The sequence below is a fragment of the Opisthorchis viverrini genome, assembly GCF_000715545.1.
Source record: "Opisthorchis viverrini unplaced genomic scaffold opera_v5_255, whole genome shotgun sequence".
Taxonomy (NCBI): Eukaryota; Metazoa; Platyhelminthes; class Trematoda; order Opisthorchiida; family Opisthorchiidae; genus Opisthorchis; species Opisthorchis viverrini.
The window spans coordinates 332,124-350,766 of NW_008751911.1; the positions used below are offsets into that span (position 1 = coordinate 332,124).

Consider the following 18,643-nt stretch of genomic DNA (forward strand, 5'->3'; position numbering starts at 1 on the left):
CGCGTCCCCAATTGGAAAAGATTCTCTAGCAGGGTGAGCCGGGCAGCTAGTAGTAAATTATCAACAGTGGACAGAGGACAACAGTGCTCCTAAGCAATGTTGAGTTCAGTCAGTCTGCTTCATAAAAAGCTCAACTGTAACTGTGCCCTAATGAAGCTGTTACGTGGGGCGTGTATGGCTGGCGAAAGAAAATGCACAGCTCAATTACGTATAAAAGATATGGCAGATTGGTCGAAGACGTTCCTAGCATGAAGCGCTTGACTAAGCTTCCGCCGGCGCAAGAAGTTTCGTTTAACTCGAATGAACGCCAATCTAGGTCGCATGGTGCCTGTGTATATAAATTCATGTACAAATAAACACCCGTTTGCAAAGTAGAACAGTGTTACCTGTCCTCGTTAACCTGAATGACCGAATATGTTAGCGTCTCACCTGGTGGCTATGGCACTTTAAAGTATCTGCCGGTTTTTCAGGCGGCTAGCCCCACGTGCATATTTCAGTTGTCTACCAGTTATATGGAATTTAATCCTTGCTAAAAAGCGTGTTGTATGAAGTCCCTAAGTACCCAGAATCTGCACTTCTATGGGATTTACAGTCATCTCCTGATGAGGCCTATCGTGCGTACATCATAATAAAGTCTGACTGGAAGGTCATTTGAATACATCCATTAGTGTCTTCCGGGGTGTCAAAAAGAGTACTGATAACAACGAGCTGATTAAAGGAGACGTTTTTGCGCCCGTCACCGTCTCCACAGCGTCGGACCAGTTCAAACCGGTCAAGCTAACGGCTTGTGTTGTCGTCTAATTCACGAACTCCAGCGCCCTAATCCCCTATCACTACCAAGAAGTCTCGTCTTGAGGTATTTTCAAGCACCTGCTGCAGGCGCTAGGAGAATCCACCCTTTAAACCTAGGTCCGACATAACTATGGGGGAGCAAACAGCTGTAGCAGTCAGGTTCAAGTAGGGTCCCTCTGAAAAGGGCAGCTGCGGACCTTGTAGATACCGGATTCCAGGAAGCCAGGACGTCGGTAGCACGGTTGTTTATGGAAAAAGCAACATGCGGTTTTATTTACCTGCCAATCCGCTGTGATAGGGTTAGTAAGAGGAACCTGATGCAACAGCCCGGAAGCGTCATGCACCACAGGTGGCCGAGTATCCGAAATGGAGCTGGTAACCGATCGACGGTGATAGACTGCACATGAAGATACTGTTGTAGGCAGCTCCAAATAGGGTAAGAATATTGAAGTAACCAACGAACGGTTCATTCCTCATCTTTATTGGTGTTCTGGCCAACTGTCATGAATATTCGTTGTGTTCACATTATCGTTTTGTATTAACCATGCTTTCACCTTCATTTTCAGCTTATGTACGTCTATTCTTAGAAAAATAAAGCGCTATTCATTCTACGCTATTCATTCTTGTTCTTGTGCTCAATCAGAATCGATATTCTGTTCGTAACAATTTACTTGTCTAAAAATAAAATGGAACCGTTGCTGCAACCCAAGTGTTTCGACGCAGATCCTAATTCTCCAGACGCAACAACGCGTTGGAATCGTTGGTTCCGAACCTCCCAAACGTTTCTGGGCACTGTCGAATCGCCCAATCTAAATAAACTCGGAACTCTGATCCATTTTGTGGATGCACCTGTATACGTTTATATCGCTGACTCGAATCAGCTATCAGTACACTTGAAAAGTTGTACGTTCGTCCTAAGAATATAATTTATGCTCGCCATCTTCTACAAACTTGCAAACAAGACACCAGTCAAGATGTTGATCAGTTTGTTCAGAGGCTTAAATCCTTGGCCAAAAATTGTGATTTCAAGGCAGTGTCCGCTATTGACCATCAAAACGAAAGTGTACGCGATGCTCTAATCAACGGACTTCAGTCTACTACCATCAGATAAAGACTTCTGGCTCAAAACGAAGTCTCTCGATGAAGCACATGAATTGGCTAGGTCATTAGGATTGGCCCACAAACAAGCTCAGTCATACTCACATAACTAGGCGATATCATTTTCTGCGGCTGCAGCACCTTTACAGACATCTACAGTTACCCCTTCACACTCAATCTCCCCTGATTCTACACCCTATCTCTCGTCAATCAATTCTCAAGTATGTTACTTTTGCGGTCGTTCCAGACATCCACGGTCAAAATGCCCCGCAAGAGAAGCAGTTTGTAAATCATGTGGCAAAACAGGCCATTTTCAGCGTGTTTGTCGATCCAAATCTGTAAAGAATCACTCAAATTGCACGATGGATTCTGCCTTATCTTCCCTGTTGACTGCTGCGGCCCCGGACTGCTTGTCTCGCACAGTGGCTAGAAGATATATGCTAACGACTCTGTGATCACCACGGCATCTACCTCTCTGACGTGTTCAACTAAAGGCTACTCCTACGCATCCATCGATTACAGGGGTACCGTTTACAAAAAAAATCAAACTATTGGTATTACCCAATCTATGTACTGACCTGCTGCTAGGCCATGACTTTCTTGGTCTACATAACGAAGTTGAAATCACATTCGATGGGGACCGAGGTCCATTCACCCTCTGCTACTACGGTCGAGTCATCTCCTCTTTTTGCTAACCTCTCACCCGACTGCAAGCCTATCGCTACAAAATCGCGACGTTATAATCCTGACGATGAACAATTTATCCGCTCTGAAGTCAACCGACTATTGGATGAAGGTATAATCGAACCTTCGAATTCTCCCTGGAGGGCTCAAGTACTGGTCACGAAAAGTTCAAACCACAAAAGTTGCATGGTAGTGGTCTACAGTCAAACCATTAATCGGTTCACATACCTAGACGCGTATCCGTTACCGCGACTGGATAAAGTGACTGGAGAAATTTCCCGTCATGCTGTCTTCAGCACCTTAGACCTATTGAGGGCTTACCATCAAGTTCCAATCAGTGAGCACGACAAATCGTATACGGCTTTTGAAGCACGCGGAGGGCTGTTCCAGTCCCGTCGTATTCCTTTCGGTGTGACCAACGGAGTAGCATGCTTTCAACGTACTATTGACCATATAACCAAGTCTGAGAACCTAAGTGACACCTACGCTTACATCGACAACGTCACTATTTGTGGGACTACCCAAAGTGAGCATGACCAGAGTCTCAAATCTTTCTTTGAAGTAATAAGAGAATATGGAATTACCCTTAACTGCAAGAAAAGCATCATAGCAGCCAAACAAATACGCCTTCTGGGCTACGAAGTCTCTAAAGGAATTATCAAACCAGATCCTGAACGAATGAAACCTATTCGTGAACTCCCTCATCCACATGACGCTAAATCCCAACAACGAGTTGTTGGTATGTTTGCTTATTATTCGCAATGGATACCATGCTTCTCTGACAAAATCAGTGTGCTTGTCAGAAATAAGACTTTCCCCTTACCGGAGCGTGTGCAACAGTCTTTCAAAAATTTAAAGAAGGAGTTAGAGAACGCCATGGTTGTGACAGTCGACTACAACGCACCATTGGTTGTCGAGACTGACGCCTCAGACATAGCCATTGCTGCATCTCTGACTCAGAACGGCCAACCGGTGGCCTTCTTTTCTAGAACACTGACACCGAGCGAAAAGAATCACTCTGCTATTGAGAAGGAGGCATACGCCATCGTTGAATCTATCCGTAAATGGAAGCATTATCTCTTCGGGAAGCACTTCAAGCTTATCACTGACCAGCGGTCAGTTTCCTTTATGTATGGTTCCTCGCAAAAAAGTAAGATAAAAAATGATAAAATTCAGCGATGGAAAATGGAACTTTCCGCTTTTAGCTACGATGTGAGCTACAGACCTGGAAAAGACAATCTGGTTGCTGACACCTTATCGCGTAACCTATGCGCCAATGTGATCGGCAATGATAAATTAAAAGAAATTCACGATTCCTTGTGCCATCCTGGAATCACTCGAATGCACCACTTTGTTCTTTCCAAAAACCTGCCGTTCTCTCTCCAAGATGTCAAGGACATCACCACAAAGTGTACGGTTTGCGCCGCCATCAAACCGCAGTTTTACAAACCACCCCCCGCTACGCTCATCAAAGCGACCCAACCATTTGAACGAATTAGCATCGATTTTAAAGGACCTCTACCTTCTGTTACTCGAAACCGGTATCTCCTTACCATCGTTGACGAGTTTTCTCGTTTTCCGTTTGCCTTTCCCTGCGCAGATACATGTGCGTCTACAGTTATTAAATGTCTGTGTGAGTTATTCTCTTTGTTTGGCATGCCTGCATATGTACATTCGGATCGTGGCTCCTCATTCATATCTGACGAACTGTCCACATTCCTACATGACAGGGGAGTTTGCACCAGCCGAACAACTTCTTATAATCCCCAGGGGAACGGGCAAGTCGAACGCCTCAACGGGACACTCTGGAACGCAATCCAGCTTAGACTCAAGACTAAAGGCCTTCAAATCTGTCACTGGGAGTCGGCTCTATACGGTCCCTTCTCTGCGTCTCCATGAATGCCACTCCACATAAACGGATGTTCCGGTTTGAACGTCGGTCATCCTGTGGTTTATCTATACCAACTTGGCTCACTGTTCCAGGACCTGTTTAACTGAAGAGATTTGACCGTGCCTCAAAGTATGCGCCCGTCGTTGAGGAAGTCCAACTTATAAATTGCAATCCTCATTACGCCCATGTTCCTTTTCCCAGCGGGAAAGAAAGCACTGTATCCGTCCGCCATCTCGCTCCTTGTGGTGATCGCGCACATGTCAACGATTTCACGCGTACCTCATCCAATGAAGACAATGGTGTTCATGCACCCCCTCTCTCTGACTTGCACACGCCTCCGCTCAATAACATTGGAGATTATATCGATCATACTTCAGTCTCACCCCCGTGCCCGGGCAATGCACCTGCATCTCCAGATACTATGACCCTAGGCATCTCTGATTTAGCCAGGCTCCAGCAGCGTACACGGCCCTACATTTTAAGAAATCGAGAAGCCTAACCACACTCATTATTACTCATTAGATTTTTACAATCATTCATCCAATACCTGTATCCAATTTATCCCTCTACACACAATCCAACGGCCAGGGTGAATGTCATGAGTATTCCTTGTGCTCACATTATCGTTTTGTATTAACCATGCTGTCGCCTTCATTTTCAGCTTATGTACGTCTATTCTTAGACAAGTAAAGCGCTATTCATTCTTGTTCTCGCGCTCAATCAGAATCGATATTCTATTCGTAACACCATCTGAGTGCTTCGTGCCCCAAGAAGCTGTACTATGAATGGAATTTCATGATAGAGGAAGTACCACTGAACTTCTAGCCACTGTTGGTCTGAAATCAGGGTTCACTCTTTAGGCGGTCAGTACTTTTATATTCATGGAAGCAGCCATGATGGCTTCCCGGGGAAGGATGGGTAAGAAGGGGTTACTCTGAAAAGCCGTACTCTATGATCGCTCACCGGTTGACCAAGACTACCGAAGAACAATCCAATACGGTCGAAAGACAATTCCGACGATGCGCAAGACATGTCCACTGCGGGTGAAAATGTCAAGATTCAGGTGTCTATATCGTGCACACATCCTTGACCTAGGCTAGTGTACTGTGGCCAAACGGATCAGATTATCGATCCAATGAGTCCGAGAAGTGTCGCTTAAGAGAACCCTAAAAACTGCTGCCACGCAGTTTGTCCTTTTTAAAGACTCCGAACAAAACCCCACATCGCCCAACTGCCTTGTGGGTTAAACATTAGTCAGGCAGTCAGTAAAATAAACCCAAATTTTTACTAAATCCAGGGGAGCTGGTACAAATTTCTGCTTTCAAACACTGTAATCTGTGTCAAACTGTATGGCCGATATGTCTTGATCAGAAAGTACCTTTCTGATCGATGTGGATTGCTTTCGGAACAAGCACCAATGTCCCAAGATCAGTGTTGCACATCAAATAGCCCGAGATGAACCAATATTTTTCGCACTTTGCTCTTCTGTTTCACAAACTTGATGCAGTGCCTCGTGGTGCCCATAGCGCGAGGGTTGATAAAACCGTTCAAATGTAGCATTCTTTGGGTGTCTAGCTGCCATGTCACCTGAAAGAATCACCAGAGCTGAAACACTACCGGGTTACCCAGGCCTAGACAGAAGTCCAGATGCAGAGGCCGGGTTCAAAGATTGATTTCACCTCGATTTTGTCCCGGCTGTTCCGGTCAGCGAGAACTACAAACTCCGTGTTTCTGAAGGGTGACACGAATGTTCACACCAGCCAAGTTAGTCCCGAAAAAGCTCAACTTATCAGCTAACACTCATCGAACAAAGGAGTTGTGCCCGGAAGCTAGCCGCGGAAAACAATCGAACATCACATCGAATAGGCGGAGTTGCCTCGAACCAGCTACGGACAAAGGAATACACCCTTCCGTTATTCATAATATGAGACTATCAGAACCGTACGTTTGCAGCTCGAGCTATCCCGAAGATTCTGATACAACCTCATAAAATTTACATCCTCTAAGAGTAGTCCCAAGCTACGTCAACTTTTGACAGTATATTGGGTGAAATAGCAAACTAATGATGGACGTAGGAGTTGCACACTTACAAGTCTCATCAATGATTTTCTCTAACCCTGTTGTATCCCACTAATATATTAGTGGAACGAACTATAGTTCGTTCCGAGTATCTTGCAGAAAGTGGGAGACAAACGGGCGAACAACTCGATTTCGGCAAAACAGGGAGTAAAAAATGCACAACCCAGAGTCCATATAAGTCGCTTTATCCCTGAACTCAACGCGCACACAATTGGTTGACTAAAAATCCACGGACGTGCGAGTGTTAAGGGACATGCCGCTTGCCCCCGGTTGGCTGGCCAAGTTTCCAATCAGCAACAAGATTCTGGTAGAGACTCATCCAAGTTGCCACCGTGGATCAACGTGAAACTGAGTGATCCGCCTTCTGATTCTATCAGCCTAGCGTCTTTGATGCGACACTGGCAGAGACATCGCGGAGGAAGTGACCATAGTTGACAGCAGCACAGAGTCAAGGATCCACTGCTTAACACAGCATCGAGGCTTGTGGCTAACCCTCTCGGGTCTGGTTAGTTTCATCGTCCAGCGGCTTCTGTTCACCTGGAAGGCACAGGCGAAAGTAGTGTATCACCAACCTTTAAGTTCCCAGCTCAGAACAGTAAGCTCACTAGCTCAAGCACTCAGATAAAAGTGCTTCCAGGCTGCATTGCCTCCTGATTGTGGCTTTACCAGCCCTAAGAAGATGTTATTGCACACAGCAACGTCTCTATGGGGGAAAATTGAAGCCTAGCAAAGGTGTGAACCCCTATTTTGATGGTCTTCTTAGAGTGTCTCCGCCATGAGTTTAGTGGCTCAATGGTGAGAAACCCGTTGACAAACCTTGTTCAAACAGGGCAAATTGTATATTGGCGGAGTAAGAGGGACACTTTTTTGGGCAGCCATATACCCAACTACATTTCCATACTTATCTTGGCAATGCCTCCTCGTCCACACTTACGCAAACGAATTGCGCGTTCACTAAGTTTATGCTGAAAAAGATATGCAAGCGCCTTTCATCCTCAAGAGGGGCTGTCCTCCAGCGACCGTCATTTTGCGGTGTCCACAACCATTCGGAGATCATTGGCACTGGTATTCTAAGATTTAAGGCTGTCCACAAGAAGTAAACGTGGACCTGAAAGCGTATGTGAAAGGTCGTTGCACATATCGGATCGAGTAATCGTTTAGAGCGGAGCGATGAAGAACAGCAATATAGGTCAATGCAGAAGTGTAGTCAGACCTGAATTTTGTTCTGATGTTCATTTAATATAAAAGCTTTAATCCAGCGTAGAATTCCCCCTGAATCGCCCTGCGTCTATTTTGTGGAACAGCGAGACTTGAGGATTTATATGCAATGTTCTTGAGGTGCCATGACGTCCGATGTGAGTTCTTCGCATTTGGGCCGGGTTAAGCTCTCCATAAATGCGAGCATATTTGCCACACTAGAACGGCTCAGAAGGATCCTGCGTTGAAATAGGGATGTTAGTTTATTGATAGTAAAGTGACTTCAAAATGCCTTCCTCAGAATGCTTCCCATCAGCTTGCATAGTATCCAAGGGAGGCCAGTAGGCCTGCAGCTAGCAGAAATAAGTAATCACCGGATTTGTAGACCTGTGGGGCAATCAAAGCCGATACAATTGTACTTTCGTGTTTCTACTGACGAAGCATAAGAAGGGAACGCTTTGTCAAAGTGAGCTATGTTTCTTTTGGGATCCTTGGATGGGTCTCGTCTAGCCCAGTGTCTAATCTTGTGCACCAATCCACGAAAAGCCTCCCCCACGAAAAACAGGCTGGGAAAAGACTGTTCGTAGTTACGCTTTGCCAAGATTTTGTGCGATGAGGTCGCTGGGAGGAAGTGCAGAACCGGAAGATGTTTTCTTTTTCTAATCAGACACAACTGATGTGCCAATTGTGGGTTCCTGCTTTTCCGTCAATGATGCTAACATGTCTCTTCGGTAATGTACACTGATCCGGCCGGACCAATTATTATGGTCTCTTTTATTGTGCTCTATCGGAAGTTTCCTGGTAAACAATCGTCCACATCGCACAAAACCCCAGCTGAATTTCTGGGTAACATACATTCAGTGAGTTGAGAATAGTTGGTACGCGGATTCCAAAATAGATCTAATGATTATGGTGAGATTCTGGCTCTCTCAACCGCGCACTGTCATCTCTGGGACAAGCGCCGCATTGGCTTCGTGAATTTTCCGGTCAGTGTTCCTGAACTTCTTGACTTAATCAGATCACGGTATAGGCTGGTCAGTGAAGATGCGTGGTCCCAATAAGTCTACGTGGCATGCGCTTTGCTTCCTCGCCTGATGATGCAAGAAGAATCACCATAATAATACATAATGAAACATAGAACGTTGCTGATTCTTCCAAAAAATCAGAATACAATCAACGAGTAAACCTCTAAGTGCCACGCTGCGAACCAGAATAACTGAAGTGCGTGAGGTGCTGAAAGAAAGTGTGGGGTTAATTCAAGCAAAAACAAACGCTAACCGTAATTGAAATTACCAAGCAAATTAAGACAAGAAAAAATACCTAAGGAACTGACAAAAACGACATCTTATGTCTTCTTAGGAATCGTTGTTGAAGAGTGATATACATTAATATAAACTGGCATGTATGCAACAAATGTGGAATATGGTAAGCTACAAGTAAATATGCAGCATCGCGGCTGGAGTGGAATGGTGTAATGCATGATATTTCAACGAACGAATGCATCAGCTCATTGGATAATGAGTTTCTAGGATTCATTTCGTAAAAATCGTGATTTGGATTGTTTTCCTCCCACTTTACGGGATTCTGAAATTTATTTTTCGAATATCGGTCAGAAAATTTTAGCTACTTGAAACACTAATCAGTGAGTTAAAACTCCATCAATCCACGTTGCACACAAGGTTGCACATGTTGCACACGGAATGACAATCACGGTTGCCGCACACAATGTTTTTTGTTCCGTTGAATAATGCCTACAATTCCTTCTACGCTGAATTATTTGTATGGTCTTATTCAGGAAGTCACCAAACTTTCAAGAACATTTGATTACGTATTTCTTATACCCTGAAACAGAAGGGATGTCTTTACATTTCCACGCAATTCATCGCTGTGTACAACAGGGTACGCCAAACGGAATTGTGAATCCCACACTAGGCTGTTAACAAGATTTAGCAGGGAGGCTAAATCCAGGAAGCTGGTTCAATTTTGAGCGTCCCAGATATCGTGTTATCTCCTGCGTCTAAGCACAGACAAGGACTGAATGGACTTGAATGCTGCAATGTGTTTCCTCCCACGCTGCGCTGACTTTGAGGAGTGTAACGAATGTACGTTAATCTGCACGAATAAAAACATGAGACGCGCAGTAAGCCTTCATCTCCCTGGTCATTGCAGCCGCGTGTGACATTTGGTTGCCTGAACCAACACCCACCGATGGGATATGGTGACAAAAATATTCTTAAGTGCTTTTCGGGCCGGCCGTCGTAGCAGAATATGGAATGTTTCACGCTGTCACCTAGCCTTGGTCACCCTCAGACATGTCTCGCATTTCTATCAGGCAGCCCAAGTATTCAGGTTTTTCCTCCTTTCTTTTCCTCGCTGCAGTGTGCCTGTCCTGAAGACTTGAACTGTTGTTACACTAAATTGGACAGGAGAGTCTGTAATCACCTGCCATAATAAGAAATTATTTAAGCTGTTACCACTGATGTTCTCTCTCTCCCCCATATACCACTAGAACTTCTTATTGACTTTATATATTCGGTTTTGAACTGGTGAACATTTATTTAAGGAGCTCATTTCAAATACATTATGTGATTTCGCGGCTACGATGGGCAGCCTGCGCATTAATGTGCTTGTGAAATTTGGAATTCTCTGACCCGTAACTTATCCAGAAATGGGTTGTAAAACCTAGATAGTGGGGACCTGTCCTTCTCATTTAGATAATTTGGGGTAATGAGCCGGAATAAGATTAATCGAGGCGTCAATATTCACTAAGTGTACTTCTCTATAAGCCATTGGCTTCATACTTGGTTGCACGCCTTTTGTATCTGATGTGCAAGCGTATACAAAAGTGACTTTTTTGATTCTTAGATTTCCACTTCCCGCCGGTGGTCTGCATCCACTCGTTCTCTCTTATGTCACACTTTGGCGTATATACCTTTTCACACCCTTTCTCCTCACCACTGAGAATGAGCGCAACTTCCTGCGCGTGGCGAAAGATAACAATAAACCACTTGCAGACAAAACCTGATAACGCTGTACCGGTTTAGCCACTAATAAGACCTTCGTGTGAAAACTGAATTGTCTGAAACAAGTGGAGCTTTTCCATACGGCGGGGAGCAAGTACATTCAATCAGGCTCACCCTTGGACACGAGCGGGTATACAGACTTTTGAGCCGAACCAGCAACGTGAAAAGTGGAATACATGTCCTACCAGCAATGACGTGCAAAAAGGATGAGAGTGAACCTATTCTGTTCGGACAACGAATATCCTTAAAATTCTCGCCCATATATGGACAGCATTTGTAAATGCTGCGGATCTAGACAGCGAATCTATCCCAGCTAAGGACGAAATCAGCCAAGTGACCTCACCAGGTGCAGCTGAACACAGGCCCAGAAATTCTGAGAAAGCGCTTCCGGTGGAATCGACAGCATGATTAGCTGTGTGCTTTCCTTCCGGGGTGGAGATCTTGCAGAAACACTATCAAGATTCTTACAAAACCTTTTCAACACACTCTGCGTTTGATACAACTGAAAAATATTTGAGTATACGATCATGTCCGGCGAAACAATGGCATGTTCCTATTTGTCACGTCTCCTATAAATTCACGGAGATCATTGTCGTCTATCCACTGCATTCATACCTTTGACTGACTCGATCGGCAGAATAAATTTCGACGAATTATCACTCACAATAGATCCAACGTCAAAGGTTCTTAAAGATCTGGTTGGTATTGTTGTCACACTTCCAGACTTCTCGGAGAGAAATACGAGTCAGTTTCACAGAAGCTTTATTTTTATTTGCTCAGTTTATTTTTGAGTACGTAACGCACCTTTTCTCAGGCCAGTTAATACACAGAGCACAGCGCTTGTATGACTCTTCTCCGCCTTGCTCTTTAAACATCTTTTCGCTTCATTTTTTCTCTTACCTTCTGTGAAGGTTTGGAGAGCCAATCGTTCATCTTTTCACAACCGAATGACAATGGAAGACCCCAAAACCGGTCAAAATTGGTCTACAGGAAGCGACCGGTTGAGTAAAAGGGAGAAATGTCAGATAGTTACATTCCAGTGTACGCAACCTAGTTTCTGCTCCATGATGCCATGTTTTTGGCGACACTCTGTTGGTGTTCTTTGCCTGCATCTTTGTGGTTTATCTGGCCAGTCCCTTCCAAGCCGCGGTTTGTACGTTTGAACTTTCCGTTAGTTTTCGGAAGATAAATCTGCCTTATCCATGATTTACTGAGGTTAATGAGTTTCCGTCAGCGTAAATCAGATGGGTGGGAACGTTTTGGTTCTGTTCTGACAAGTTTGTCTTGCTTGTTTTGGAACAAGCGCGTTTCTTTACTTATGCTTGCCTCGGTGGCTTGATATCAAAAAGATTTTTAAATTTAAAAATGCTTCTGACTCTGGTTACAATGGCTTTTTGACTATTCTCGGCCAGTGATAACGACCTTTAAGCTTCTTTCAACTATTCCTCCTCCATTATTTCCGGTCCTTAACGGAGTAAAAATTAAAAAAAAGCCATCCAAGGATCCAGAATGGTCACGTTACCTCCATCTGTGTCCACTTTTGTCATCGGCATCATTGTAAGGTGTATGCTGTAAGAGATGCTGAATCTGTGCGCTAACTTTGGCCTTAAAAAGAGGTCTCTAAGCTTGCCTGATACAGAGGAATAAGCTTTGTTGTTTGGTGGCCGAACGTCGCTACAAATTACCCTGAAAGCTGGCCGCATGGTTTTGCATCTACCTTGCTGGCTTATAATTCCTAAGCAAAAATTCTGTGTTCCACATTTTTGCGTTAAATGTTTGGTTAAAAGTAATCTGCTTTTGCTTGGACGTGTTTGCTTAGCTAACGACATATGTGCAGAGTATGCTGCCAGTTCTCAATCAGACGGACTAGCTAAGGATTGGCGTTTGCTATCCAATAGATAGATGCAAGATAAGGTCCTCAAAAGACGTCAGGTCAATTGCTTGGTGACTTCTTCATCTGGGAAGATACTAAGTTGAGTGTATTTCAATGCCGTTAGGTGTACGCATCGTAGTCTTGGCCGTTCCCCCTAAGGATATTCCCTTACTTTCGTCAGGTCACTGTCACAGCTGTTTACCTTTCCTTTTTATTATAAATGTGTTTTTCAACGGTTTCATAACACTTAGAATCCAGCATGAACCGCCAGTGCATTACCATATATAGTGGTGATGGAACTGTGTCTGTTTCAGTATGCAGTCTTTGGAGAGGTCTTACAAAGCCTTGTACAAGGAAATCTCTGGAACAGCCTAATATCAGAAGAGATCTGCTCTTGCCACAAAAATTCCGATTTCAAAAGAGCGCACTAAAGCTCTCGACGAAAATCTGCGAACAAAAGGTAAAAACAACCCCAATATTCAAATTATGAGCAATTATGGCTTTAATATGTCCGCGAGTTTTCAAAATTTGCACAAAGACGCGTCACTATGTCTATTTGCGGCCTCCAAAACCCGCCCCGCCGTATGCGAACAAACTTTTCTGGGTTTACTCCTTGGTCTGCAGGGAATGTGTGTGGATATCGCCTCTGAGCATCAGCTGTCAAAGAAGCTGGGTCATTCTTGCCACCCACTATATTATTTTAAAAATTTGGTTATGTTTTAGAGACAAAGGCCGATGCCTTTTTTCCGGCCATATAAATAGCCGGCTTTACTTCTGCAACCATCTTATTTGCCTAATGTAAAACCACTAGGCTACTGATTTAGTATCCTACTCAAGCTCTGACCGGGATTTTGTGTGTGTGAAGGATACTACACAATAGCCCAACTTTCTTTCATTATATCCAAACATATCAACATCAACCGACCTGCATGTTGCAGAGGGCTCAGGCATAGGGATCCAGGATCCATCCTTTAAAGCACTCACTCACTCACTCACTCACTCACTCACTCACTCACTCACTCACTCACTCACTCACTCACTCACTCACTCACTCACTCACTCACTCACTCACTCACTCACTCACTCACTCACTCACTCACTCACTCACTCACTCACTCACTCACTCCCTAGTGACCTGTACCACCCGTAAGACGTGCATGTATGGCTATGACTAGTCAATGATAATTCCGTTTGTACAACGGCAGTCACAGAACTTCACTTCCAGCTCACTCACTCACTCACTCACTCACTCACCCACTCATTCGTCCATTGAATTACAGGAATGTCCTTTTAGCTGATGGTTTCTGTGGCCAAATAATAGTGCTTAAATCAAATTCTCATGGAGGATTGTCACTTACTACTATAACGCAGGGACGATGGGCAACTGGGTGTTTTTGACGGAGTACGCAAAATGTGATGTTAGCATGTAATTTCTGAGCAGCCTTTGGAGGCCTCTTGTGGCTTGAATATCGATTAATAGCCTACTCTGGTTAACCATGAGTAAGCATGCCATCGGATGGCCTAAATAGAATATATACGTCAAAAACAACAGTTATGGCAACTTGGTTGTACTTTGTTCGGCGACTAACTACTAGAGCAACTGGTGTAAATTCCTCCTTGCCAAAACTCACTGGCATATGAGGGAGTTTACACGGGACTTAATTGTGATCTTTAGTAAAGTAGCTAATATAGAAATAAGCATGGATACTTTGCCACACGTTTACATATCGCTTCATGTAAACAAGACTTGGCACTTTCATCGAAGCCTCAATCCTTCCGAAATGCGCCTCTGTCCTGCAGCATCGTCCTCCGCGCGGACCACACACCAAACCAACGGCATCTGACACTTACCACCACAATACCATTAACGGTCCCAGCACGACTCAAGGTCTGGTCTCAGCTCAGGCAGGGACGAATTTAGTATTATTCGCGCCAGTCAGCTGAAAATTCTTAACTAGAACCGCTGATTTTACTGTCACACCATAGCCATCGTATTACCTACCACAAATAATAAACTACTCCAACAGCATACGCAAGTGACCTGTGAAAAGTTGTGTGACCGAAAACTATATAATCTCTGGCACCATGAGTTCTGCTATCGCTAATCAGACGAGCCTTTCAGGCTGAAAATAAAAGAGTTCTCCTTTACTACCGCGGCTCTTAGAGCTGCACACCAGTTCACTTATCGTTGCTTTGAACCACCGTAATATGTTGTGGTATGTTGTTAGTTCACGACGCAAGAATTTGCTACCCGCTTAATTACACTATACTCAACAACGAGATGTCCCTTGGAGACATTTGATCTACTAAAAACCTGATGAACCTGGACTGCAACCTGTGTTTATGACCAATCCACATGTGGAACTATCCTGGTGGAACAACAACTAGCAATTATTCATCCGTTCTTTTGTTCATTCAGGTACACTACCCGACCCGTTGCTGAGTTTTCGTTCACTTTCTTCCAGCTCAACCTTAATTCAGCTAACGAATAGTTCGTGATCGAATTTTTTCTCATGAAACACCACTCGACTGCAGTGTTCGCTCATGTAGCTTGTGCAAGACCTCACGCTAGCCGTTTTTTATGAGTCTACGAAAACTCGCTACACACTTGAAATGGCATATTTCAAATTTCCAGGAGACAAAATCAGAGCACAATGCCTGATAAGTTTTAACGAGGCTTTATCCGAAACCTTGTCAATCCACTTGGAAACGTTAACAAGAGGTGATAAATCTAGCCATATACTCAATTTAAGGACAACCTGAGGTGCTGTTGAGAACACGTTAGCTTAGGCTTGAACGGGGAACCGCCTAAACGCCTCCGAAGGGAATGGCAAATATCTCACCGATTCGAATTCTTTCAGCGTCTTAAGCCAGCTTGAATACAGAGTGACTCGTTTTCAAAGATCCACCAAACAAGAAGTGACCGTTACTTCAGCTCAATGCAAGATCAAAAACCTCCGGCAACATTCTACTGCAGGCACTCATGAAACCAGCCACAAAGTATCTACTTTTTGGGAAGTGAGAATACTACTTCAGCGTCAAAATATTCCTGTTTATTCTAGAAACATAAGCAGGCAGTCATCGCCATGCCTATCTTTACAGGTGATAGGCAGTCCACCAGACTCCTCATCCCATAGAAGGAGTAATATCTACTGTCGACTATACGATACCTGCAAACCTAGACCAATAAGGCTTTCTCTAAGGAACAGGAAAGATTTAGGCGTAAACTAGTCTATCCATCCTTTTGAGAACAAAGAAGTGCTAAACGAGAGATCTTAACGCTGTGGTTCCAAATGATGTCGACTACCTAAAATCCTGGAACGGTGCAACACGAAATCCTATCAAGGAAGCTGGCCACATGTGAGATAAATAGTTTCCTCCTAAACTTGGTTAATTGACACCTTGTCGTGTAAGTGGGATACGTTTAAGCACACACTGATTTACTACTATGCGGATTCCTGCCAACTTTTCCGTTGGCACTCATGAACGGTCCCAAGGCGATCTTTCATCCCACAGTTTGCTGTTGACCGACAATGTTTAGCTCCTGAATGATCGGGCAACTTTGCAGACCGTTTTTTGTTTGCATATGACCGGTCACTAGAAAGGCCTTTGCCTTGTGGTGGGGAGCAACGCCCTGTCCACATTCAGGTCAAAACCTCACTAATTCGAAACTAATAAGCATATGGCCTTATAGCATAGCCTTATATAATATACCGTAGGACATATCGTTCAATTATAAGGGTAGCCAACGCAGAAAGCAGGTAGAGGGACCACTACATCCGGTTCCAAGGCAGAGTATGTCACATATCACTTACAGCATGCTTCTGACTGCACGCAGTATACGCTGTTTACACCATACGTAATGAGGTCATTCGGGACGGTTGGTTTCTTGAGAAATCTCAGAAACAAGCCACTAAACCACAATCTGACATCAAATGTCTTATACATGTGAAAGCTAATCTCGCCAAATCTTTACCGTCTTTTTGATATAGTTATCAAACTACTTCATCCTTATTTTTCCAACTTTCCAAAACCATGGATATCTCCGACAATCACTAACTTTTTATGAACTCGTTTATAATTTCCGCGATTGAGACTGTCAAATGGTCTATGTCGAAAAATAATACATCTTAATTGTTTTTAGAACTTGCCGTTTATGCGGATTTTTATCCACAGAAACATTAAGTGCACTCAACTGTTATCTACCTTTCTTTAGGTTTCCTGGTCACATTTACCACCGCCTCTAAAACTTGCACAACGAAAAAACACGTAGCACGACGACTGGCATCAACAAAATAAAGCCGATAAACATTTTTTCTTTAACATCCGCCTCTAATCAAGTCGTCGTTTGCTGGATTGAAAAAGGAAAGGGTGAGCAGCTAATTACGTCAGGTCATCCATCTAAGTAGTTGCATTATTTTTAAGTACCTGACCAAAATCGTTCAAATGAGGTAGGTTGCGGGGCTTTTGTTAATTCACAAGGTCTATGGGGTTGACAGGATATCCGCTTGTCTATCAACGGCACTCTACAGACCGCTGTACATGGTTCAGAAATCTGTTTTCTACGAGTCGAAGGAAAAAATGCTTTAGAGTCCAGTAGTGTGTCAGATCAGTAGTGCCAAGATTTGTTGGATGGCTTTTTGGAGAACAAGTTCACCCAACCTACAGCGCGCTTGCATGGTTACTATCTGTAAATGCCACAGAGCCGTTTTAGGGTGGGCCCAACGGTGGATCACCAAAGTGAATGCCAACACGTTTCAGTCAATAGAAACCCCGGTCTTCAAACAGTCACATACGGATCCGCACTTTAGCGTTTTGAGTTCCTACCTCCAGTACACAGCTTAGTAGTTTTAGTCCATTTGTTTTTCTGGGACACTAGTGGTAGTCGGAATGATAGCAAGGCCTGAAAGCCTGAAGAGGACCATGAAGAACTTCGGAAACACCGAAGAAAAAATTCAACCCTTTAGCGTGAATGGTATAGTAATATAAACCACATATTTCCTCTACTTCAGAGAAATGATTGAAACTATTTATACTGTTTGCAGAGTCAAACAAAAGCGAATGGTCCACACGTCTGTGCGGCTAAGTGGAATCAGGCCACGCAGGAGTTGTATATTTTGCGCGTTATTCCGCCCTGTCAATAAAGAACCCAGTTTATGGTAGAGGAAAAACCTACCCACATAGTCGCGCTAGCTCTACTAGCACATTCTTGAGTTTGTCGCATCCATCTGTGAAACATGGTTAAAAATTCCGCTACTTATATTGGACGACTGAAAATTTCGGCGCGTTAATTGGCCAACCTATACATAATGCTTTTCACAAACCTCTTTACGGGCCCTTTTTGTGCAAGTAGCATGAAAGGACCTCTTGTAGCGTTTTGTGGAGTCCGAAAGTTAATACTCGAGATGATGTCGTCCAAGACTAAATTTTGCACTCACTATTTTATGCCAATTAGCAGGAGCGGCGCTAGGAAGAGGACTTGAGGCAGATTGATAGCCTTGTTCCGTTAAAAGGAGTGGATTGCTATGAACTATGATTATGGAGAGGGCATCTAAAGCATTGTGAAACATAGAAAATAAAATACTCCTACAGAGTAACATTGTTTCTTTTTATATAGGGTGTGCCACCCTAAGGAACCGCGATGGCTGAGACACCGTCAGGTTGTCCAAGCTCAGAGAGGAGCTGCCAAGATGCAGACGTTAGTTTGGAAACACGGTTTTTCTGATCAGTGAGCCATTTCAGCACAAAGAAGATAAACTAGGAGTTCGATAGTCTGGATAGCTCGGACGCAATCTTGAAAAATATTTAAGATTTGCGACATCTTGCTGCCTGCAAACGCGCGATGCCCAATAATGCCCACCCCCTATGAATCTTGCTATATAGCTGTTCACGGTCAGAACAAAATGGGTAAGCGCTTGATGATGCTAGCAACAGGCTTGACTTGCTACCTCATGCTTACACCGTACTTGCATAAATGTAAGTGTTGTCTACCAGGTCCTATATATA

At 43.9% G+C, this 18,643-nt stretch overlaps 1 protein-coding gene across 1 annotated transcript in view; it reads right to left on the reverse strand.

The window, feature by feature from the left end:
* Positions 1 to 12,203: 12,203 nt before the first annotated feature.
* The window catches only part of T265_09085 (hypothetical protein), a gene marked incomplete at both ends in the record, with an annotated part of 29,565 nt that continues 23,125 nt past the window's right edge, over positions 12,204 to 18,643 (reverse strand). The window contains one exon of the mRNA XM_009175070.1: positions 12,204 to 12,229. Coding sequence (XP_009173334.1) covers positions 12,204 to 12,229 — 26 coding nt within the window. The remainder of the gene's footprint in view (positions 12,230 to 18,643) is intronic.